Below are 24,076 nucleotides of genomic sequence, written 5' to 3' on the forward strand. Positions count from 1 at the left end.
TCACAAGAGGGAATAAAAAGACTTACAGTGGTGCCTCGCTAGACGAAAAGAATTCGTTCCGCGATTCTCTTCGTCTAGCGGTTTTTTCGTCTTGCGAAGCAAGCCCATTGACAGCTTAGCGGATTAGCGCTACAGCTGTCAAGCGGCTTCCAGCGATCAGCTGTTAAGCGGCTTATCAGCGGAACAGCTGATAAGCGGCTTAGCGGCTTAAGAAAAGGGCGAAAAAAGCGGAAAAACCCCGCGGGGGGATGCAAGATTGTTTTCATCTTGCGAAGCAACCCCATAGGGAAATTCGTTTTGCGAAGCGCCTCCAAAACGGAAAACCCTTTCGTCTAGCGGGTTTTTCGTCTTGTGAGGTGTTCGTCTTGCGGGGCACCACTGTATGATAAAAGCAGGGCTACCAAGAAGTAACCTAGAGTCCAGGTGGAAACATAATCTTCAGGCTCGTTCTGTTGTGGGTATCGTGTATGAAGGAACAGAAGAGGCTCTTGATTGCTGAGTGAACAAATAACACTTTGCTTTGTTTAATACGTACATCTTACATAATTCTATTATTACTAGCATCAACTAGTGACATTAACTGTAACTGCACTTCCTTTGGAACTACCAGATTCCATGTATTTTAGGGCTCTCATCCTGTAGACCCATGTGCTACCTCATGACATTTTGGACAACATATTTAGGTACATGAAATATTGACATAATAAATGTACTACATTTTAATAATGTAAATTACACTTTAATAAGGCATACTAATGAAGATAAATTCATTAACAGCCGGTTTGCCTATGTAGTGAATCAGCATTCAAGGAGCTCTAACCATCTGGCAGGCACAGAGGAAGATAAAATAAATTTATCTACTTTACCTAACCCACTTTACTGAAATGCAAAAGAAATACCTTGCTTCAGGACATTATTAAAAGTCATTGTAGTAACTATAAATGTGATTTACAGTTACTAAGAGCAGTTATTAAGAGCAGAAATTATAAAACATCTGCATAATTCAAACAAAACACCCTTTATTACAATAATTAATGAAGCATCTCTTACCCAAAACAGGTAGCCTACTGAGTTACTTCTTCCTTCCTTTCATTTCAGTGAACCTATTATTATAATTGTTGGTAGAGACTACCTAGCAATCTTACTTTCTGTCAAAAGCATAATAAAAATAATACTTTCTTGTCCTATAGTAGATCTTAAGTGATCCTCTCTCACTAGGATGAGGAACCACTGGCATTCAACTGAAATAATAAATCAATACAGATGGTATTGATAAGCACTTGTAAGTTCTGTTGATTTTAAAGGGAGAAAAAGATTTAATTATCCCTCAAAAACAGGACTTGCATATACTTTCTTTTGCCTCAATTGCGCTCAGCATGTTGAACTAAATTTTGAATATTTCACAATTAAGTTACAACTGATAACATGGTTTTTTATAATTTTGACAGGTTTTTAATAGCAATATTGACCTTTAGATTACTTTCTGAATCAATGGATTTGATCTGGACATGCCATTCTGCAAACAAAAAGGGCTCCTTCCATTTGTGGACTATCACACAGCTGAGGTGACTGCAGAAGTAACAGGCAATTTTCATGAACTCCCCCTTTCTCCAGTGCCACCCCACTATACTGGAGGGTCCTCCAACTTTCTTGATGAAATTTTCAGGGGTTTCCTGGGATGATGACAGAGTTTGTGAAAATTGCCTTTTGCAGCATAGCATCCCATGAGCAGAACCCAATAGGTTTCTGGCATCTTCTAAATGTCCCCTACCCTACACAGGGGACAGACCTGGCTTCACCTCTTAGGAGAGAAGACACAATATGACTTGAGTTGCATTACTACAACTCAATTGCTAGAAAGTTTGATTCATTCATTTTTAAGCATATACGCAGACAGTGGAAAGTAACATTCATTTCCTCAGCCTGCTTTGCCATCTCACTGTTAATGTAGTGCGAGGCCTCTCAGACTATCAGTAATACTAGCACTTAGTACTAATGGTGAGATGTGAACCACAAACTAATTTTATAAGCCTCGAGGCATTCTTTAGACGAGGATGTCATTAAATTAATTTTAAAGGTACTGATTCATAAGCGTCAGTTGAGTCAGACAACACCAATCTTTGTGCTTCACACTGCACGCCTCAGTCATACTCAGTGCCATATATACAGTGTCAAAGCTTCCATTTCTACATATTATAAAAGTGTTATTTGCTCCAAACATGATCAAGCCATCTCTTTTTATTTAGAAGAGGCAGGAAGAAATGGAGTGGTACAAAGTGAAGGAAAATTATCAGTTTCTTTTAGTAAAAAGCCTTTACTTAGAACCAATTTGTGTGTGTTGATCTGAATTCTCTCCACATGAAAACCAACAAAGTTACCAGAAGGAGTTTCTTGAAGAAATAGACCTTTTCATCTTGCAGAAACCTATCAAGTCACTAACAGTGCTTGAATTTGTACATTAAAAATTACAACACAGTTTCATAATAAGACTAACTACAGAGTCTTAACCTTTCCCCCAAACATTTATAAAATATATTGTGGCATTAACAGAATAAGTCCAATTCAATACAAAACAAGCCTTATTTTCCAATCAATATTCAGTATGTTATACCATTAAAGAAGTTGTAGATTGTCAAATGCTTTGCTGTAATCTAATTTCCCCAGTTCTAGGTAAACTAGATTGACCGAAAATTATGCTTCAGCTCCCGAGGAGCCTCTACTGTTATTGCTCTATATTAGATCATTACTCCTAATGAAGGTTTACAATCAGCTAGTCCATCAGCATCTCCCTTTGTTTATTGTGAAGTTAGTTTTATAGCCATTTACTTACTACATCTGAACGAAGTGAAGCAGGACTGAAAGTTGTTTGGGATATTGTCTGCCTACTAAAACTTCCCCAAGAGAGCAAAGAATTGTAACTATTTACCATACTTTTCCTTGTATAAGACGCCCCCTATTTGGGGGGACTCAAATTTAAGAAAATGGGGGGAGATGGCACAGAGTTGTTGAGATTTTTAAAGGGGGGATTGCCAAAAATCGCTCACCCACATGCACAGCAAAATCCACCTCTCATCAGTCCCCACGCCGGCACAAGCTGCCAATCGCCCGCCCAATTGCCACAGCATCAGCCAATCAGTACCACCCATTGATACAGCAACCAATAACATGAACAATAGCTGCTAACAGCCGTGGCAGAAACCCTTCAAATGTCCACCCTATGCACTACCCATGTATGAGACGACCCCCATGTTTTTGCATGATTTTTAAAGGAAAAAACCTAGTCATACACAGAAAAGTAAAGTAACTGCCTTCAGTTAACTGTCTTTCTTGGCATTACAAGAAACATATGACTGGGTCAAGCAGCTGGTCTCTTCCATCAAATATTTTCAAAAACTGGAATTTAAAAACAGGAAGCAAAGAATTTGACGTGAGGCAGATTGAAGTCTATTTGGGGATGCCAATTCCCCTACCAAATTTTAGATAAAATATTCTACCTTGTTCCTCCCCATTCTACTCCAAGCTTACATTTATTAAAAATGTAGATAAGGTAGGACATTATCAGGATTTCAAAGGTGGAATTGACAGCTGGGGGAATTTCCGAAAAGCGGTGCTTTGTCTTGGAGCGTAGGCAAGTCAATCTAGAAATTGTGTTTTTGTAAAGAAGAAGAAGAAGGGGAAGGGGAAAGTGGTTTTTACTTTTAGAAATATGGCAACCCTAAGATAAGGTCCACTTTTAGCTCATAATTATTTTCTTTTTAAACTCCTAGGTACACCATGGGCTACCTACCCACCCTCCTGTACTTATATGAAACCCCAGCTAAAGATACCATGGAATGTTTTTAAACCTCTCTTGCCCACTATTTAAGTGAATGTTGTATGGTTAATGTAGATACCAGAGAGGCGTATGCAATGAGATAGGAGCATTTTGGTTCATGCTGGGTTTGCATTCAAAATAATGTCTGAAGCAAAGGTCATGTTGAGTTTCCTTATGTGAAACTATCCTTAGTATGACATAAACCGAGAGAAAACTCACTATCAGTTTCAAGTTTCAGAGAAACAGCTATATTAGTCTGTAGACCACAAAAAGGGCAAAACAAGTGAACTGATTTCCTAAAAAAATAATTGCATCTGATGTAACATTGGGTGATCTGCAAGTATTAAGATCTGTGATGTCTCAGTCACACAAACAAATCATTATCAGAAGTTGTGTTAATCAAGTAATGAATATGCATGCATGAACCAGCTGGGAACGGGCTGATATTGGTGGGGCAGCACTGCACTTGCTCTAATGGATCAGCCCCCTGTGCTAATCAGCAATGTGCAATCAGCTTTTCAGAAGTGTTCGGCTCCATTCTGGCATTTAAGCTGAGCAAGTACTTCGAAGCATGCCGAGAATCTCCTGCCAAGCATAAAGGGAGCCAAAAGACACTCATTTTTGGCAAACCAGCTAGTATTTAGCTAGGGAACCATGAAATGCAGCTATGAAGAGTCTTAAGCAGTAATAATAATTTATCTGACGTCCTACCGTTTCATCTCCTAAATTGCTTTAGGGCCATTTGGAAGAAATAGTTTGCGCTGATCAACTCTACCCTTCAAGTCTGCAACTTCAAGCAACTTTTTGAACTAACATCCACATTGCAAGCAATTGGACTTCCGCATGTACGTTTATTGGGGGCCGTATCAGAATAGAAATAAGGCTAAAGTTCCCAAACTAAAGACCAGTGGACATCACCTGTCAACCAAGATCATTTTAACTGAAGATGCTGCAGACTGAACTCAAACCTTCTACATGTATCTGTTCAACATCTCTGGCAAGAATAGGACTCTTTTCACAATTTATGGCAGGAAGGTATAGTATCCTTTTTATTTACTGTGTCACAGTAACACGTAAACATAAAACAACACTTTCCTTCTCTCCAGAGTCCCAATAATGGGAAGTCAGTAATATTACTCTTTATTTCCTTTATGATATATTGGGATGGAGAATTCTTGTCCATTCCTTTCCACTCAGAGACTACCTTATACCTCAGTGGGAATTATGAGGGACTATTATAGCTAGAATCAATTTAAATGCCAAGAAAGCGTATAACAGCTCTCTCCCTACTGCTCTGACTCCAGCCTAGAAAAGTTCAGTCAAAAAGAAAATTCCCATGTTGTTACAGGTTCCAACAACAGAATCTTTCTTGTCTTAGAATATAGTACAGTGGTACCTCTAGTTGTGTACACAATCTGTTCCAGGGTGTCGTTCGCACCCTGTAAAGTCCACAACTAGAGCGCTGCTTCTGCGCAAGCGCGGAGCAAAATAGAGTGATTCTGCGCATGTGCGAAGCGCGCAGAACGCTTCTGCGCATGCAGCGAAACCCGGAAGTATACACTTCCGGATTTGCCGTGTTCGCAGCCCGAAAAGCTGCAACGTGAAGCAAACTCAACAAGAGGTATGACTGTAAACTGCTTCCTGCTAACTTACAAGGCATGATGGCAGTATTGCTTTTGAGAGAAAGGCCCTGGACCTAGTTGCAAAGGGCTGGTGGTGAGGCCTTGGGGGGGGGGGGGAGCACTAGTTTTCTATAGTTGAGAAAATAATCCTCTTGCCCCATCACACTTGAGATTACTCAACTCTGCTCAAGCAGTCAGTGCATGGAATGAGGATGAATGTTGTATCAGTGTACTGAAGTATTCCCTGCTTTTTAATTTTTTTTTAAATGAGACTATGGAAACATGCTCATTTAATTGCTTGCCTATCTCTCCCCCACCACCACACGCACGAAGTCCTTTGGACATGCAAATTGCTAGTATTGAAAAATCTTGCAGGACCTTATTGTTTTTCTAGTGACTATAAAATCCTCTTTGCCTCCAAAAGCACTATACATTTCTTTGTAAGATATGTCCATAAGTTCGTTCTCGTTTTCAGAATTTCCCGTTTTTATTTTATTTATTTATTACATTTATACACTACCTTAATTTTCCAAGGATCTCAAAGTGGTCACATGCTCCTCCTCCTCCCCATTTAATCCTCACAACAACCCTGTGAGGTAGGTTAGGCTAAGCGATGGTGACTGGCTCAAGGTCACCCAGCAAGCTTTATGGCTGAGTGGGGATTCAAACCTTGCTCTTCCAGATCCTAGTCCAACACTCTAACCATTACACCACCCTGGCTCTTTTAAATGAACTGGGAACAATGTACACATGCCTCATAAGAACCCGTGATCTAACTAGGGACCACATTTTTAATGAATGGAACGAATGCTGTTGTTTCCACCAACAGTTTTTCCACTTTGATGCATCAGAGCAAGATGCTTCCTGCTGAGACCACCTCCCATTTGACTTGTCTCTTCCCAGAACTGCCTCTTGAATCAAGCCATTATGTAATTTCATTATGAAACACTATGGAAGAGTTGATACCAAAATCTGCCCATTCCTTCTCTTAAATCATCTTCTAAATGGCAAATTTTCTAAAATGCCTTAAATGCTTTGGTAGAAAGACAAAGTAAAAATGTTGTAAAATAAATAAAATAAATAAATAAATAAATTCTTACCTACCCCCATGTACCACTACATGCTGTAATATATTTATGTATGTCTCTTGTGCATGCATTTTCTCAAGGGGGGGGGGGAAATAAGTGATAGGAAAGGGAATCTGAGGCATGAAAAAGGTACACCAGTTCAAATATTAATATCAGGAATTCTTCCATGGGGGCGGAATATTAAGACAGAAGACGCGTGACTCAGGGTAAAGCCAATACACAGAAGAATAATGAAATCAACTTGGGAAGCAACTGTAAAAGCAGCCAATATTGTTGGGGCAACGGTTGCTACCATCTTTATACCCTGTATCTGGGATAACCAGCTTTTTTAAGGGACCATGGACCAAATTTCTCCAGCGTTGAAGACCACATTCCAGTAGTGGATAGGGCTGGACCCAAAAGTAGGCAGGTCAACACACACAGAGAAATATATTCCCCATATATTTAATTATTTAGCAACTCCACTTAAGTTCCTCTGTCCATTTTCACCACATAATTTTTCAAAATTTTCACCAAAGACCTCCAGCACCTTTTCTGTCTGAAAGCTCATTAAAAGCCTGCAAGTTAACATTAACAAACAGGTGACCTGCAAGTCCTGAATCATAGTTATTGAAAGCATCAAACATCAAAATGCAATTGCATCCTGAAAATGCATGTATGCGCCTGAAAAGCATATAGACATTGCAGCATATTTGCAAGAAACACAAGTCTACTTCTTTTCTAATATACCGGTAAGCATTCCCTTTGCTTTGATCTTTTTCCAGGGGAAGGGGCTACAGTTATACAGTTTGCACAACATCGAAATCATTTCCCATTTAGCTCCTCCCCACTGAGAAGAGGGGAAGGAGGGAATCCAGAGAGCCAGCTAAATGCAGTGAGGAGTTCCCATTCCTGCCCTAGATGAAATATGCAGAACGCATCAGATCATGGGGCACTCTCATTTTATGTGAGCTTCTAACAGCTGACACTGAAAGCGGGAAGCTCCTACAAGTTTAAGATTGCTCAACAAGGCAGATGATGGCTTGTTGAGACCCAGAAGAGAACCAGTTTTTCCTTCCCAAAACTTAGCAATCTTACCATGATGCCTTCGCACTGTATCAGGCATCCCTATCCATTTCCCCCCCCCCCCCGAGTTTCTACGTGTTGGACAGGACTGCAGAAGCCTGGCAATCTGGACTTTCCCATTGAGCTCTTCAGACTATACCTCAGAACGATTATAACTATTCCATAAATATCCCAGATTAATTCTGATCCCAACATCAAATCCACTTAAGAGACTTAAAAAGACCGAGTCGTCAAGGCCATAGCTCAGAGGCTGCTCCCTTAGCAAGTCAAGAGAAACACCTTATCAAATCGTAGTAAATTATTTCTAGCATGTCACTTGGTAAGACGGAACCTGGGGTGTGGAGGGGGGCTATCTGAGCCCATCTCAAGGTCTCCAACCCAGTCTTTTTATACAAGGAACTCTCAGCTGCTAGATTAGAAGGATTTCATTGAAATTTAGTTTTGAAAACAGTCCTCTTGTTATGAAAGCAAGATATTTTCTTCCCTGCCAGCAGGCACATGCCCTTTCAACTGATGGAGCTGCCCTGACACACCCATTGGCATATTCCATTATTATTATTATTATTATTATTATTATTATTATTATTATTATTTATGTTTCAAACCATTTTATCATTTCTGGTCCATTCGTTTTAAAGCTACTGGTAACACACTTTCTTCGAAGTTGTATTTTCTAAATTGAATAGCACTGCCCTGCATAATTAAAGAAAGCATGTCACCCTATCTAATTGGGGGGGTGTCATTATCATGGGGGGAATTGGATGCGAGCATTGACAAGATTCAAAATATGAATCTTGTCTACACTGTGCAGTTTAAACACACAGCCTGCCAAACAGAGCTGAGCTGTGGGGACCGAATAACACATGGCAGAGTGTCGTTTTAGATAATCCACTATAACCTAACTCCCTGGTTGAAATCAGCTCTGCACATAAGCAATTGACACTATGCCTTTGAGTTCATTCTTTTAAAATGGTATCTGCACCCAAACACAAAGATTATGACCTGTGTAAGTAATGTATAATTTTAGTAATATATCCATGCAACCAAGTAGTTTAACCAAAAGCTTTTGTATGCTGCAGGAATGTAAATAACTACTTGATGATCTGTCCTTGATAAATGCGTATTGCTGTCTCTACAGGACATTTGGAATATCACACTCTGTGTTTATAAACCTTAGTACAAGAAAGCCTTCACTTTCTTTGCAAGGTTCTAACTACATACGAAAGAGCCCTCTTAGTCAATTATTAGTTTACATCAATTTATTGTGTAATTCTACCCAAGTTAAAAACAATTGTGGCACTGAGCATACAAAGGATAACATACAGTGATTAGTTTTAAATTATGTGCACGTGTGTCACACCACAGGTGCCATATCAGAAGGCACCTTCTGCCTTCTCACTCAGAAGGGGATGCCTCTTTTTAAGATGCCATCTAACATTGGTCACCACCATTACAATAAACACTTTAACACAAATAGTTAATTAGAAATATGATCTAAAATCAATTCTGAAGACACCGTTTTTCAGTCACAAGGTTTTGATTCAATTTACCTCAGGAATGGGGAACCTGTGTCCCTCCACATGTTGTTGGACTCCCCCCCCCGAAAAAAAACCTTCCACCAGCTGCAGCAACCAGCCAATGGCCAGTGTTGATGAAAGCTGGAAGCCAACCACAACTTGGAAGACATGTGTTCCCAGGTCCTCATACTGGGGTAAATCAATGAACCAATGCAGACCCAGAAAGCAGAAATATTCTTCTCCAAATCTGCTTTCTTCCTTACTGTACTGCAACTAACCAAGCAGCTAGCTATAAAAGTTTGATGAGGAAGTTTTTTTTTAAGAGCTTCCAAAAGTTTATCATGAAACGTAAAAGCCAAGCCTGACACCAAGAGCCAGATAACCAATGCCTTAAACATTTCAATCTGTGAAGGTAGGTGAGAAATGAGCTTTTCCATTCCTACTTAAATTCTATTTTAAGCAGGTAGAGAGAGAGAGTCGGGCATGTGTAGTTCTTTAACTACTACTGAATTGGCCTTACTTTAAGCAGTAATGCATTTAAGCAGGTCCCCATGCACAGTGAGCAGTACATGATTAATTAAAGATTAAAGCACTCTGTAAATAGACTCAGGATTGAGAGCAAACAGGTTTCCAAAGATCAACAAGTTTAGATTTGAACTAGTCACAGTTTGGAAGGGGGTGGCCACCTGCCAATGTTTACTGACCGTCATTCTGTCAGTTTCAGGATCAGCAGCTCCTCCTCACTCCACCTCCCGAGTCACCAACCAAACGCCATTAAGCACACTGCCTCGTTCTGGACTAGAGGCACAACCCCTTCTCCTGAACTAGGAAGCACCGGCGGGATTCTGCACATCCCTTTCCCAAACATCTCTCCCTCTCGGAAGCCCCCTAGATCCAGGAACATACGACCAGCGCTAGGGCAGTTTTGTTTTCCCCTGCAGGCAAGCTCCGTAAGACTCGAGGCTCTAACTCCAGAGTAATCCCGTCGGCCCTGGTGGGCAACAAATCTGAATTTAGTCGGAGGCTGCAGCTTTCAGCCACTCTTGCTGCTGAAGCGAAATAAGACTGGGTGGATGCCAGAGAACTGCGCGCTGCTTTGCCTCCTCCTAGTTCTGCTCGCAGCTATCAGAAGTCAAGAACAAGGACGAACCAAGTAAAAGCAGAAACCTAAGCACAAAAGGAATCGGGGGGGGGGTGTCGATTCCGCAGATGTCGTAGCCACACAACCTGCCTCACTCCTTGCGTTTGTCCCACGACCCTCGGGGCAGAGAGAACGGAGGCCAAGTACCCTCCAGTAGCGCCGTAGGTAACCAAACCTCCTTGGGTACCTACCTCGGACCTCCAACCTCTCACTCACTGCAAACATTCACTGGCTATACCGCACCACAGTTGCTCCAAGATCCGCTTGTACGTTTGGCAAAGCCGGCCAACGGACGGGTTTGTACACTCTGCTGCCACCACCCCGCATCCCCAAGGCGTCCCTTGCAAGCCCCCGCTTCCTTACTTCTCATCCTTGGCGTTCTCCTGGAGGTCCCCCGGCGGCGGCAAGGCGGGCAGGGCCGCGTGCTGCTGTTGCAGGAGCAGCAGCCTGCATGTGGCCAGGTGCCGCTGGTGCTCGTCCTGCAGGCGGGCGTTCTCGTGATACAGCTTGGCCACTTGCTGCTCGAGCTCGTCTATCCGGAGCTTCTGCTTCTCCAGCAGCTCCTGCTGCGTCTCGATGATCTTGTTGAGCTCCTTGAGGTACTCCGCCGCCTTGCTCGGGTTCTCCGCCGGGGTCTCCATGGCCCCAGCCAGCCACGCACCTCGGCGGGCCCCGGGGGCCGGCCAAAGCGCCGAGAGGGCCGGTGGCGGCGGCGCCCGGACGCTCAGCTCGGCTGCGCGAACAAGCCGAGCCGAGCCAAGGCACCAGTCTGGCTACACCTTTTCCCGCCCAGTTGCAAGTCCGCTTCTCGGCTAGGGAGCGCCGACGCAGCTGCTCGTACTTCGAGCCGCCATTGCCCACGGGCCCTCCTACGGCTCCCGGCCGGGCTCGCTGCTGTTGCTGCGCCTACACCCAGAGGGTCCGGCTACTGCGCGGCTGTGGCGCGCGGGGCTTCCGCTTCTCCACTTAAGGCAACCGCCGCCGGCTCGCTTCCTGCTCCTCCTCACCAACAAGACCCCAGGAAAAGTCTCCGCGGACAACCCCGTGGTTCGCTCGAGGCTAGTTTCCTTCACCTCCGCCGCTTCCCTCGTTAACTCCTCCTGGTCGGTCGGTCTCTCTCTCCCCTCTTGCTTGCCACCCCCTCCCGGTCTTCCGCTCACGCAGGCGCTTTCTCCGCTTCTGCCGTCGCTGCTCTTCTTAAGCAGCAACAGCCGCTTCCCTACGCGCGCCAGTGCGCGGGGTCCTGCGTGGAGTTTGCAAAGTGCCGCCGCTCCCTGACTGGGCGTCGCGCGGCTTCGCGGACTCTGGGGAGGAGCTGGTCTTGGCGAGCGGCTCCTCGCAGCGCCCCGCTGCCTCCTGCTGACTAACTGATTGAGCCGCTGCTACCGCCGCTGCGTCCTCCTCCCCGGGCCGCCGGGCAGGCGAGTCAGTCAGAGCGTTTCTCTCCCTCTCTCTTTCCCCTTCTCTCTCCCACACACAAACACATACACGCCCCGGAACAGCTGAGAAGCAGGCTCCAGAGGGGCAGGGAGGAGGAGGAGGAGGAGGGACGGCTGGTGATAGCTGCAGGACGGGCTGCGACAGCGGGGGCCTGTGCGCCTGGGAGTGGTGGAGATATCCCCCGGGGGAGCGGCGCCCTCGGGGGGAAGCGAGCGAGCGAGCCAGCGGCGGGTCGCCTCAGAGCTGCTCCTGTTTTGGCGGGAACGCGCGAGGAGCCCCGTGGAGCGGCACCTTCGCGGGCGGGCAGGTGGGCTGGAGAGAGGGCAGCGCCCCGCTCCTCCCCCACCTCGCGCCCCGCTCCGAATTGGGCGGCATCTCTGCGAAACTGACGGGCAGCCCAGCGAGGCAGAAGCCCCTCAGGTAAGCGGGGTGGCGGGAGGTTACGGCGCGCGCCCGCCCGCGTGTGCAGAAAGCGAAGTGTGTTTGGGATACAAGGGGCGAGTTCTTTCCCTTCCTTAAAAAAATGTTTTAGTCCCCGGCTTGCTCGGAGCCCCCACCGAGCTGGCCCACCACAAATCCCAGCAGTGACGGGAGTTTGGTTTTTGTGCTCTCCCGCCCGCCAGATCAACCACGTCTGCAGGCAGCTTGCCGACCACCATGCTCCTGTTTCTCTCTCAATTTCTCCTCCTGTTTGGTAGCGCTGAACTTGCCCTGCTGCTCCTGCTGCTGCCGGATTTCATAAGAGAATATTGAATTTCTGAGGAAAGGAGGGAGGGGTGCGATGGCATGAGGGAGAAGCCGATTGCTAATGCCTCAGCGGGCGGGCGCGCGCTCTTCTCCCCCTCCGCCCGCCCCGCTCCCCTCCTTCCCCCTGGGAGGAGAGAGAGAGAGAGAGAGAAGCGGGGATGTTATGGAGAGCGATGGGCTGACAGAAGGCTGCTGCTGCCAAGAGCCGAGGCTGTTTTGAAAACATCGCCACCCGGCGCTCCAGGCGGCGGCTCTCTAGCCATATGCCTGGAGTGACGCTTCCTCTGGTTGGCAACTGCTGGCTAGCAAAGCAGCAACCTGCCTCGCCTCGGAGTGGGAATACTCCCCTCCACGCACAAGCACCAACACTCGCACCCTCGTAGTGGGAACGCTGCATCCTCAGCCGAGGCTGCATCAGGTTGGAGGGAGAGAGAGAGAGAGGAGCTCATGTGGGGAATCTTTTGGCAGCGGCCCAGCGCTCTGACTGAAGAGGTTATCGAAAACAAGCTGGCTTGGGGAGTTGAAAAAAAGAGTGAGGAAGTATGTTAGCCAAAGGGAGCTGACAGGCAGGAAGTGCGACCCCTTGATTGTTTTCTTCGTTCCTTTCCTCTTCCTAATCACCCCCCCTTCTCTTCTTCACAATCACTTCCCCTAAGTTTCTTAATTTTTACTGATACTCAAATGCCGCAGTAGCTTTTGCCGCTTCGCTAATTTCACTGCCCCCTCTTCTGCAAAGTCAGCTCCTCTGGAACCTGGGCTGCAATTCTTGCTAACACTTGACAGAATAGGCAGCTTGACTGAAGAGAGTGATTCAGCACCGGAGGTGACCTGAGGGCAGCTGATAGCAGAGCGAGGAGGTAAGGACTTCCTCCCCCCTCCTCATCCCCACAATATTCACACACCTCCAGAACACTCCTTCCACCGCAGGCCCATTGACTTTCATGTGGTTGCTCTGGAGCAAATGGGCTGTAAATAGCTGCCTTCAAAATTATCTTTAGAAAAATATATAATCTGTGAATGTCTCATGAAAGTATATCTAGCATTTCAAATTGCCTTTTTCACTTCACTGTTGTATAAAAGAAAACTAAGCTAAAAAACAACAACAACAGTATTGAGCTATAGAATTTTTCTGTAATCATACTTTTAACTTCCAAAGGTTATCAACACGTTTTAACATGAACATGGGTTTCTTAACCAAAGCATGCTGTAAACAGAACTATGTTATCTGCTGTATCTGTCCTCCTGGAGGATATATGTAGCCTCCAACTTCACAGGGTGCAAGCCAAAATGATAAATATGCTGCCTAAAATTATTCACTGGGTGATGTCTAGATTTTAATAGAAAATATTAAATCCCAACATATTTCATGTCCTGTGCTCTTCAATGGACATTTGCAATAAATAAAGGATGAAAGTTTTGCTTCTTCAGTCCTTAGGTTTTGTTGAAATAGCCTTATCAGGTGTGCATAATTGGGTTTGACTTATCTGAAATAATTACTGACCTTGTATTCTAGCTGGGCAAGTATCCTTTCAACACTTACAGTGTGAATCTGGGCATGAGTTCAGTGGGGCTTACTCCTGTTGACAAGTTTTCATTAGAATGAGGCTTCATATTCTGAACATGCCTCAAAATCTTTCACTTTTTCTGATCTGAGACCCTCCTTTAAGCAAACATGCTAAGATCCTCTCTTTTTTAGCATATAATTGTATGGTGGCAGTGCTGCTGTTTCAACCCACCTTGGATAAGAATCTTACCAGGTACTGGGTCCCAACCTACAAGATGAAGACCAATGGTCTGCATCAAATACGTGAAATTTTATCCTGAGTTTCTGGTTGCAGAGTGAGGAAAGGAAATTGTCAAAAATGAGGTCAGAAGTAAATGATATGCCAGAATATCTGTGTTAAAAACAACTGTTTTTTGTGAATAAGCCCACTGATGATAATGTTTATATTTTTCTACAATTTGTGTCCTGACCTTTCTGGAAAACACTTCATGCATTTAGGTGTTAAAGTACCACAAGACTTCTTGTTCTACTTTCCCCCCCCCTTATCACTGCTGGGATATTTTAAATTTTCTTTTTGCAGACTCCATGGAGTGAGTTTTACATGTTTGTATCCAGCAAAGTCATTCCATTACCACAAGGAGCTTTGCCTGTGTAATGAGACTTCCTGTCTCTGCATGCCCTTGGGGGCCCCCCAATCTACTCTGGAGTGTTGGAGTAACTCTCAGAGTAGATGTGGGGGCATGCAGGGAAAGGAAGGCTCGTTTTGAAGGCAGACATAAGAAGAGGCTGCTGCATCAGCATCCTATTCTCATCTAGTCCAGCATCCTGTTCTCATAGGAACCAGCCAGATGCCCATGGAAAGCCCAATAGCAGAACCTGAGTGCAACAGCACTTTCCTTACTTGTCATTCCAGTATCTGTCATAAAGAGGCATGCTTCCTCTGACAATACAGGATATAGCCATTGTAGCTTGTGTGCAGAAGTCCTTTCACTAATGGGGTGACTTTGTTGGATACTACCCTTGGTTTATATGCTCCTACAATTTTGTGCTTAGGTTACTCTGATATGAAATAGTCATTGATAGTGCTATATAAATTAGAATTTTTTTTAATGACAGTATTTTAATAGATCAGTTGGAATAAAAAGACTTAAATTCACTGATTTCAATGGGTGTACTATGCTAAATATTGGATACCACCCTATTGTTCTTTGGAATGCTTCCCCAATAGGGGTTCAGCAGGCACAGTTCCTTCCAGTCGGGATTCAGGCCTCATCATGGGACTGAAACTGCCTTGGTCGCACTGGTTGATGATCTCCGGCGGGCTAGGGACAAAGGTGAGAGCTGTTTCCTAGTTCTGCTGGATCTCTCAGCGGCGTTTGATACCATCGACCATAACATCCTTCTGGACCGTCTTGAGGGGCTGGGAGCTGGGGGCACTGTCCTACAGTGGTTCCGCTCCTTCCTCCTGGGCCGTGTTCAGAAAGTGGTGGTGGGGGATGAGTGTTCAGACCCCTGGGCTCTCACTTGTGGGGTGCCTCAGGGTTCTGTCCTCTCCCCCATGCTTTTCAACATTTACATGCAGCCGCTGGGAGAGATCATCAGGAGGTTTGGGCTGGGTGTTCATCAGTATGCGGATGATACCCAGCTCTACCTCTCTTTTAAATCAGAACCAGTGAGGGCAGTGAAGGTCCTGTGTGATTGTCTGGAGGTGGTTGGAGGATGGATGGCGGCTAACAGATTGAGGTTGAATCCTGACAAGACAGAAGTACTGTTTCTGGGGGACAGGAGGCGGGCAGGTGTGGAGGATTCCCTGGTCCTGAATGGGGTAACTGTGCCCCTGAAGGACCAGGTGCGCAGCCTGGGAGTCATTTTGGACTCACAGCTGTCCATGGAGGCACAGGTCAAATCTGTGTCCAGGGCAGCTGTTTACCAGCTCCATCTGGTACGTAGGCTGAGACCCTATCTGCCTGCAGACTGTCTTGCCAGAGTGGTGCATGCTCTGGTTATCTCCCGCTTGGACTACTGCAATGCACTCTACGTGGGGCTACCTTTGAAGGTGACCTGGAAACTACAACTAATCCAGAATGCGGCAGCTAGACTGGTGACTGGGAGCGGCCACCGAGACCATATAACACCGGTCTTGAAAGACCTACATTGGCTCCCAGTATGTTTCCGAGCACAATTCAAAGTGTTGGTGCTGACCTTTAAAGCCCTAAACGGCCTCGGTCCAGTATACCTGAAGGAGCGTCTCCACCCCCATCATTCTGCCCGGACGCTGAGGTCTAGCGCCGAGGGCCTTCTGGCGGTTCCCTCATTGCGAGAAGCAAAGCTACAGGGAACCAGGCAGAGGGCCTTCTCGGTAGTGGCGCCCACCCTGTGGAACGCCCTTCCAGCAGATGTCAAAGCGATAAACAACTACCTGACATTCAGAAGTCATCTTAAGGCTCTGTTCAGGGAAGTTTTTAACGTGTGATATTTTACTGTATTTTTGGTTTTTATGGAAGCTGCCCAGAGTGGCTGGGGAGGCCCAGCCAGATGGGCGGGGTATAAATAAATTATTATTATTATTATTATTATTATTATTATTATTATTTCTTTAGAGGGGAAAAATAACCAAGTTATTTTTGCAGCTGTTCTGCCTGCTTTGGTCATGTGATGCTTACCAGCACAAGGAGAATATTTGAGTTAAAGACTATTGGGATTTTTTAGATTTCCTTTTTGACTTGAATTATTTTAGTTTGTTTTTATTATAAACTGGCTTGGGAGGTCTTGTGGTTAAAAGGTTTCCTATAAAGATAGGAAATCAATATTGATGGGGCAATGTCTTTTAGAGTTGCTGCCTCTCTCTCTCTCTCTTTGGCAAGTATTCTGTGCCTTTAACTATCTTGCTTAATCACAAGAAACATTTTCTTTTCCCAGGAACTGAGTCCTTATTTGAATATTCAAACCAAACCCCTTTACTTTTCAAAGTCATGTTATTTGTTTTCTTTTAGGAGCATCCAACACAGACCATAATAAACATCTCTCTTAGATATTTTCCATCTGCCTGTTAAGAACTTCCCCCACTTTCTACTCTCTGGGGATATCAGGAATAGCATCTACAGAGCAGAGTTCATTAACAGGTTAATTAGGTTAACTTGTCAGTCAAGGATAGCTACTTTCCCTTGGCTGGACAGAATCACCTCAAAACGCCTCTCTTAAGAAACAGGAAAAATAAAGCATTGTGTAAACTGGCTTAAAGGTTCTCTAAGAACAGCCTCTGGTTTGCTGGATGCTGCTGGGTTCCTGCCTGCAGTGTTTAGAGAGAAATCACAATTCTTCCCAGGAGCTTTAAACAGCCTATTCACTTCATTGCACCAGATGAATTAAGAAAGCTTGCCAACTAGGAGGGAGAAAGAGCATATTTATAGCATCAGTATCGCATTCAAGTTCTGTTCGCACAAAAGCCAATTTCAAGCTCCCTGTGAATGAAGATGCAGGGAATTGACTCTGGCCAGTTAGACAAACAAGAAATTTCAAATCAAACCTGATTAAATAAGAAATCTTAAAATGTTGTTTTTGATTACTTGCAGTAAGGCATACTTATGGCTGTAGCCTTGTCAATTCCCTGACAATGAGCAGAAGAGATTCATCCTTACATAAGGCAGTTCTCAGAAATCTAGGTCTTTTGGATTACTTAGAATATGTTGTCCCCCCCCCCCCCCGGGATAACTTTGGGCAATTTTTTTTTTTTAGTAATCTTTAGAATTCTTATCCTTAACACTACTTTAGTAGCACGCGTGTAGCGAGGATTTATTTTAGGGGGGAGGGCAGGCATTATGTTGGGGGGGGCAGAACCAAGTTATCTGCAACACAATGGTCAGTTAGTTAAGTATTTTTATTTATTTACTTGATTTGGGTGGGGCAGCTGCACCCCCTGGCTATCTATGCCCATGTATTAGGTAAAGGTAAAGGGACCCCTGACCATTAGGTCCAGTCGCGGACAACTCTGGGGTTGCGGCGCTCATCTCGCTTTATTGGCCTAGGGAGCCGGTGTACAGCTTCCAGGTCATGTGGCCAGCATGACTAAGCCACTTCTGGCGAACCAGAACAGTGCATGGAAATGCTGTTTACCATCCCGCTGGAGTGGTACCTTTTTATCTACTTGCACTTTGACGTGCTTTTGAACTACTAGGTTGGCAGGAGCAGGGACCGAGCAATGGGAGCTCACTCCGTCGTGGGGATTCGAACTGCCAACCTACTGATCGGCAAGCCCTAGGCTCTGTGGTTTAACCCACAGCGCCACCCGTGTCCCATGTATTAGTAGTTAGTTAAAGCTTTTAAGGAATGGAGGCTTTACCATGCAATAGACAAAAAGGTGCAAAGCTCTTAACAATTCATTTGATGGAACAGGTGGGCTGAGGGAAAAGTCGGAGAATCTCTTGTTCTTATTTAAAAATTGACCACTTTTCCTTGGGAAGGAACCATGTGCATTTTGATCTGATCTAGTCAGGCAATGATTATTTTCTCAAAGATTCATTGTTCTGTTTCCCTCAGCAGCCAACCTGATGCCTTGGGAAGCTGTTGGCCATGCCCCATTTGTCCTGAGTGTTTTATATTCATCTTCTTTCTCCCATATGCTAAACATCTCTAGCTGCTTTGTTATTTCTTTGTAGGAAAGGCACTTTAACTCACTCCCTAGTCCACTGACAGCACACTGCTGGTTGAAGCCCAACTCCCATTAGCTCCAGCCAGCATGCTCAGTGGTCGGGGATGATGGTAGCTGTAGTGCCATAATCATCCGGAGAGCCAGAGGCTGCCCACCTCTAAATTAGAGAGAGCACAGCTCAGATAAAGAAAGTCAGGTAATCCAAAGTGGGTAAAGGTCTCAAGCTAGGTCTCAAGAAAGAGTCTCAACATTTGGTATAACAAGCTCCCTTCCTTGGAAGGACAAAATTTAATTGTGAAATGAGTCTGGCTACTTGGGTCCGTTCTGTGAGTTAACAGGATGGTCAAGAGTGCCTGTGGGTTGTTGTTTTTTAAATCCAACTGTGGCAGAACCAGATGGAGCCAAGGGCAATGTGGTGAAAATCTACTGAGGGTTGCCTTTTTCACTGTCACCAGTAGGTCCCCATCTCTGCAGAGATGCCATATTTTCCATACAGTTGTGCTGCAATCATATATGCTCTTACTTGGGAGTGAGTCTTTCTGAATTTAAGGGAATTTACTTCTGAGTAGATATGCATATTATTGAAACCTGCCCAGTGGAACGCCTTCCCATCAGAAGTCAAAGAAATAAACTATTTGACTTGTAGAAAATTTCTGAAGACAGCCCTGCATAGAGAAGTTTTTAATGTTTGATGTTTTATTGTGTTTTTAATATTTTGTTAGGAGCCGCTCAAGAGTTGCTGGAGCAACCCAGTCAGTTGGGCAGCATAGAAATAATAAAATGATGATGATGAATGGGTTTACATGACAGAAGATACGTTGCACTATTATAATTTCCTTTGTTGTATAACATAAGTTAATGTTCATATGTCAACAATCTAACACACTTTTATTAATTTTGGTAGATTCACCCCTTGTTTCTCTTTTCTATTTGTTTGGGGTGGGGTTGTCCTATATCAAGACAGAAAGAAGGCATAAAAAGACCTTGATAAACATTATTTTCCAGAAGTAATATCAGTATCAACACATAGCATGGAAAACCATTTTGCTGCCGCTCTTTGAAGTATCCAAATAGTTAGCATTGGTGTGTGATGAGCTGCCTTGTACCATCAGGATTGACTCCTTCCTTTCTGGCCAATCTGCCTTCTAGTCATAGTCTCTGAAAGCCATGACTAGAATTTCGTTCACGAAGCTGTAGAATGGAGGGGCTAAATTGCAATTCCAGTTAATGGTACTTGAACCCATGTCAAAGGAAACCAATATTGTGCAGCTGAAATTGAATTCAGTGTCTTCTTATATCTCAAATGACTTTCTTCTGTCCAGTTTATAAGGCACGGCTAGAGGTTAAAGGGAAAAACTGGTTTTCAATTTGTGAGTGCCTCTATTTATTAAGAATTGGAAGAGGTAGAAAGCAAGTCCCCAGCTTGAAAGCAAGATATATTTTGGGTCCCCTCCATTTTCTTCACACACAACAATTTTCATCTTAAGGCGTAATGGTCTGCCACATAATTAAATATAGGCATTTTGAGGAAATGTGCTGCTCCTTCTTTGCTAATGTGTGGTTCTGTCAATAAACATTACTACAGTATTATATGGTCTGTAGTACTCTGTAGGACGCAGGTGGCGCTGTGGGTTAAAGCTTCAGCGCCTAGGACTTGCCGATCGAAAGGTTGGCGGTTCGAATCCCTGCGGCGGGGTGCGCTCCCGCTGCTCGGTCCCAGCGCCTGCCAACCTAGCAGTTCGAAAGCACCTCCGGGTGCAAGTAGATAAATAGGGACCGCTTACCAGCGGGAAGGTAAACGGCGTTTCCGTGTGCGGCTCTGGCTCGCCAGAGCAGCGATGTCACGCTGGCCACGTGACCCGGAAGTGTCTCCGGACAGCGCTGGCCCCTGGCCTCTTGAGTGAGATGGGCGCACAACCCCAGAGTCTGGCAAGACTGGCCCGTACGGGCAGGGGTACCTTTACCTTTACCTTTAGTACTCTGTAGTTTCTTTTCTGCCAGTTAATCTGTGCTTTGTCAAATACAGTGGTACCTCGGGTTACATACGCTTCAGGTTACATACGCTTCAGGTTACAGACTCCGCTAACCCAGAAATAGTACCTCGGGTTAAGAACTTTGCTTCAGGATGAGAAGAGAAATTGTGCTCTGGCGGCGGGGCGGCAGTGGGAGGCCCCATTAGCTAAAGTGGTGCTTCAGGTTAAGAAAAGTTTCAGGTTAAGAACAGACCTCCGGAACAAATTAAGTACTTAACCCGAGGTACCACTGTAGCTACTCCACACACACACACACACGCAAACACAAACAAACAAACACACACTTTCATTTTTTACTTCAAGAAACTCTGCCATCATTTGCAATGTTGGGCTTCATGCTCTTAAATTTGATTTGCAGTACAATATGTTTTCCCACTGAAAGCGTGTGTTGGTCTGCATAGGTATTTGAAATTCTTTTTTCTTTGTTTCCTTGTGTTGTTACAGTTTAAGAGGAAAGGAATTAATCTGTGCATAGAGCAGTTTCCTTCTACAGTTATGGTGATTACAGTGGCAATCTGAGAAGCCCTATCTATTCTACGGCTTATGATAATGCATCAGCTCCATTTACAGAAGTATTGTGTAGTGAGAATTAATATTCATTACGGTAATACTTTTAAGAAACAGAAGGTGTTTTGCAACACTTGGTCATACCTAATCCCAAATAAATTCATACCTTTTCAGAGGCAGTAATACATATTAACTTCGGTTCTCTTGTGTTATTGTGTTGTGTGCTTCTTTTTTAAAGTACAAATGGAGGGTAAATGTTCATGGCTGCCTTGGGAGGTAGAGCTCACTTCTGCTTCTTTGTGCGGAGATAGTTCTGAAAGCAGCAACATTGGAAAAAAGTCAATGGAGAGTCATGCTTCAAGCAGCAACTTGCTCTTTCATCTGTCTTGTTCAGGGTGGTGGATCTGGGAAGACGGCCTAGCATTAAGTCCGAACAAGCTGATTTGGAATAAAGTGAGACTTAAAATTGCTCCTTGTTAATCATTAAATATAATTGAAAGATTTGGGGCATTAAAAGTTTTGGTAGTGATAACTAGTATAAATTTGGTTCTGTCTTTAGGGGTAAAACTGAGTAAATTCTTTTTGTTATATTTATGCAGCTAATTTTTATTGATTGTGGAACAGTAAATTGTTTCATGGGTGGTTTTTTTTTACTGAGCACTTTAAATTCTGTATGTTGACATAGTTCCTTTGAAAATACTGTAAATAAATACCACAACTTTTTTGTTCAGATTAAGTCATAAAGGGTTGCAGAGTAACGATGAGATAACAGTTGCACTAGGGCTCTTAACTGCATGATAGCCAGCAATAAAAAAATATAATCTACATGTTTAATCATAGAGGGATGGATGGATGATAAACAGATAGATAAAAATGCTGCTTCTCAGACAGGTTTATTTCTAAAAGTGCATTTGGTAAGAACTTAAGCCAAAGAGGAAAAGGGAGAGCCATGGCTCTTTATATGAAAACCATGTATGTAAACAGTGTACTATTCCTTAATCAAATTTAATCTATTGCCTTAGAGGAGTGAGAAGATATTTTTGAATGTAATAAATCCAATGAAAATGCCCCCTCCTGGTGGCAGAAGTAAATTAAATCACCAAAGAATGTGTATTAAAGTAATGTGATGCAGTAGGCTTCTAGCATAATGCACAGGGATTTAACCATGTGACTCTATCAAGAGTAATAGTGCTGCTATAGCTAAACCTTTCCAATAACGCATGGAAAATTTATTCCTCTGATTCTAGTTTTGTAACCACAAGCCCCAAACAACTCAGCATTTTATTCAGCTCACTTTCTGAATAACTCAGTTCTTTTCAGTTAAAAAGCATAACACAAGTTGGTGTTCTGGTGAAGAATTGGTTAGATGACTGCTCATGAACTAGGTTTAAATGTCCTTTCCATTTAAATGGTCATTATTCAAGGGCAAATGAGAACAAAATACATTTGATCCATTTATTGAAACCATTACAGTGCTCCGTCTCACCACTACGAAGCAAGAGGAAATATGCTTCACTTCCTGTTTTTTTAGGCTACATAATTGGTCCCACTGGAGTTCATTACCTAGCCTCACCAAAATAAGCTTGTTCAGATGAGAATTCCTTGGAGGTAAGGGTATTCTAACATAACATAGGATAATTCTCTCAAAGCCAGAGTTTGTATTCTCTCATGCTTGCACATGTAAACACAGAGGTTCCTTATCATTGAGCATGCTAAAGTGAGTTGTATGATAAATAAGATTGTGAGCCTAATTCACACTTCTACTAGTTTTATTGTCTGAATTGTTGTGAAAAGAGCTACAATCAAAGTAGTGATATGGGAAATGTGTCAAGAATGCCCTGTTCAGTTCTTACGGTGTCAGTTATAACATGCCAAGCTATGGCTCAGTGCCTGCTGCTAAGTTGTCCAGCATACTAATACTCCATGATGCATCAGGAAATATCCTACTATCAGACACTGCAATAAGTTCGGACTGTAACTGAACTGCTCTCTGAACTCCTTAGCAAATCCTCCTTCCCCACCAACATACATGCTGCTCACGGGTTTATCTCCTATTCCAGGAAAGTGCATGTATACATGAATTTGCCTGTCCAAGCTGACACAGCTTCTGCAACCCTTATTCCCTCTGCGTATTTTTACTTCTTCCTTTCAGTATGTCTCGTATCGCTCCGTCAGTGTGGGTTGCTTGGCAGACACAAGTAGAAACTTCCGTGTACAAAGCAGTGTTCCTCTGAATACGAAATTATGTGGATGGCCAATCACCTTCATGCCCTGATTGTCCAAAGATGTCTGACTGGCTAGGTTTGGGATAGCAATACTGAATTATGTGGGCCTTGGTTTGGCCCAACAAGGACTTCCTGGTGTTTTGAATTGTGCCCTTTAGTATTTGAAGTAGTTGGAGAAGCTGTTTGAAAATTTTCAGGCTCTGCCTGGACCACCTCAAACCTGGAACTCCTGGGAAATTTTACCAGTCATTGTTTTACGTCACAGCTGGTGTGACTATCTGCTCTATTTCCTGAAAGTGTGGCGCTAGAGGGCACTTTCAAGTGGTCTTAGCAGATACTCAAAGTTAGCCCTGACAGTAGATTGGACTATAAAGAACCACAAGTTAAACAGATGTTCTTAAAGTAGGTTTTAAATCATATCATCATTATTAAAGAATTGTGTGCCATATTTCTTCAGCTTGTGTGTGCAAATGTATTTCTATTCTCTACCATTTTGATAACTATTGCCCTGAATCCACAGATCTGTTCCCATTGACATTCTCTGACCATCTGCAGTTCAGATGTTGAGTAAAAAGTGCTGTCGTAGTTCTCCCTCCTCTCACAGATTTATTTACTCATAGCTATTGTGCTGGATAAGGGAGAGTCACAAGGCCTCGTGTGGATTTTTCCAATGTAATTTTCTGCTGATTAACTACTGTAACAGTACAGCTTGTGTCTTGATTCAA

The 24,076-nt window shown here is 43.9% G+C and overlaps 1 protein-coding gene and 1 long non-coding RNA gene across 15 annotated transcripts in view; one reads left to right on the forward strand and one right to left on the reverse strand.

Annotated features, from left to right (window-relative positions):
* IQSEC1 (IQ motif and Sec7 domain ArfGEF 1) overlaps positions 1 to 10,902 on the reverse strand; it is a 315,470-nt gene extending 304,568 nt beyond the window's left edge. For all 9 annotated transcript variants that reach the window (XM_083726911.1, XM_083726922.1, XM_083726912.1 and 6 more), the window contains exon 1: positions 10,611 to 10,902. In XM_083726911.1, the coding sequence (XP_083583037.1) occupies positions 10,611 to 10,888 (278 nt within the window). In that variant the 5' untranslated portion in view covers positions 10,889 to 10,902. The remainder of the gene's footprint in view (positions 1 to 10,610) is intronic.
* Positions 10,903 to 11,973: 1,071 nt separating this feature from the next.
* The window catches only part of LOC310838951, a 59,603-nt gene continuing 47,500 nt past the window's right edge, over positions 11,974 to 24,076 (forward strand). The window contains exons 1-2 of one of the 6 annotated variants that reach the window (XR_014561243.1): positions 11,974 to 12,107; positions 13,171 to 13,291. This is a non-coding gene — a long non-coding RNA (uncharacterized lncRNA). The other 5 variants (XR_014561245.1, XR_014561244.1, XR_014561246.1 and 2 more) reach the window with 5 other exon arrangements.

This window comes from Podarcis gaigeae (assembly GCF_964106915.1).
Source record: "Podarcis gaigeae genome assembly, chromosome: 2".
Classification (NCBI taxonomy): Eukaryota; Metazoa; Chordata; class Lepidosauria; order Squamata; family Lacertidae; genus Podarcis; species Podarcis gaigeae.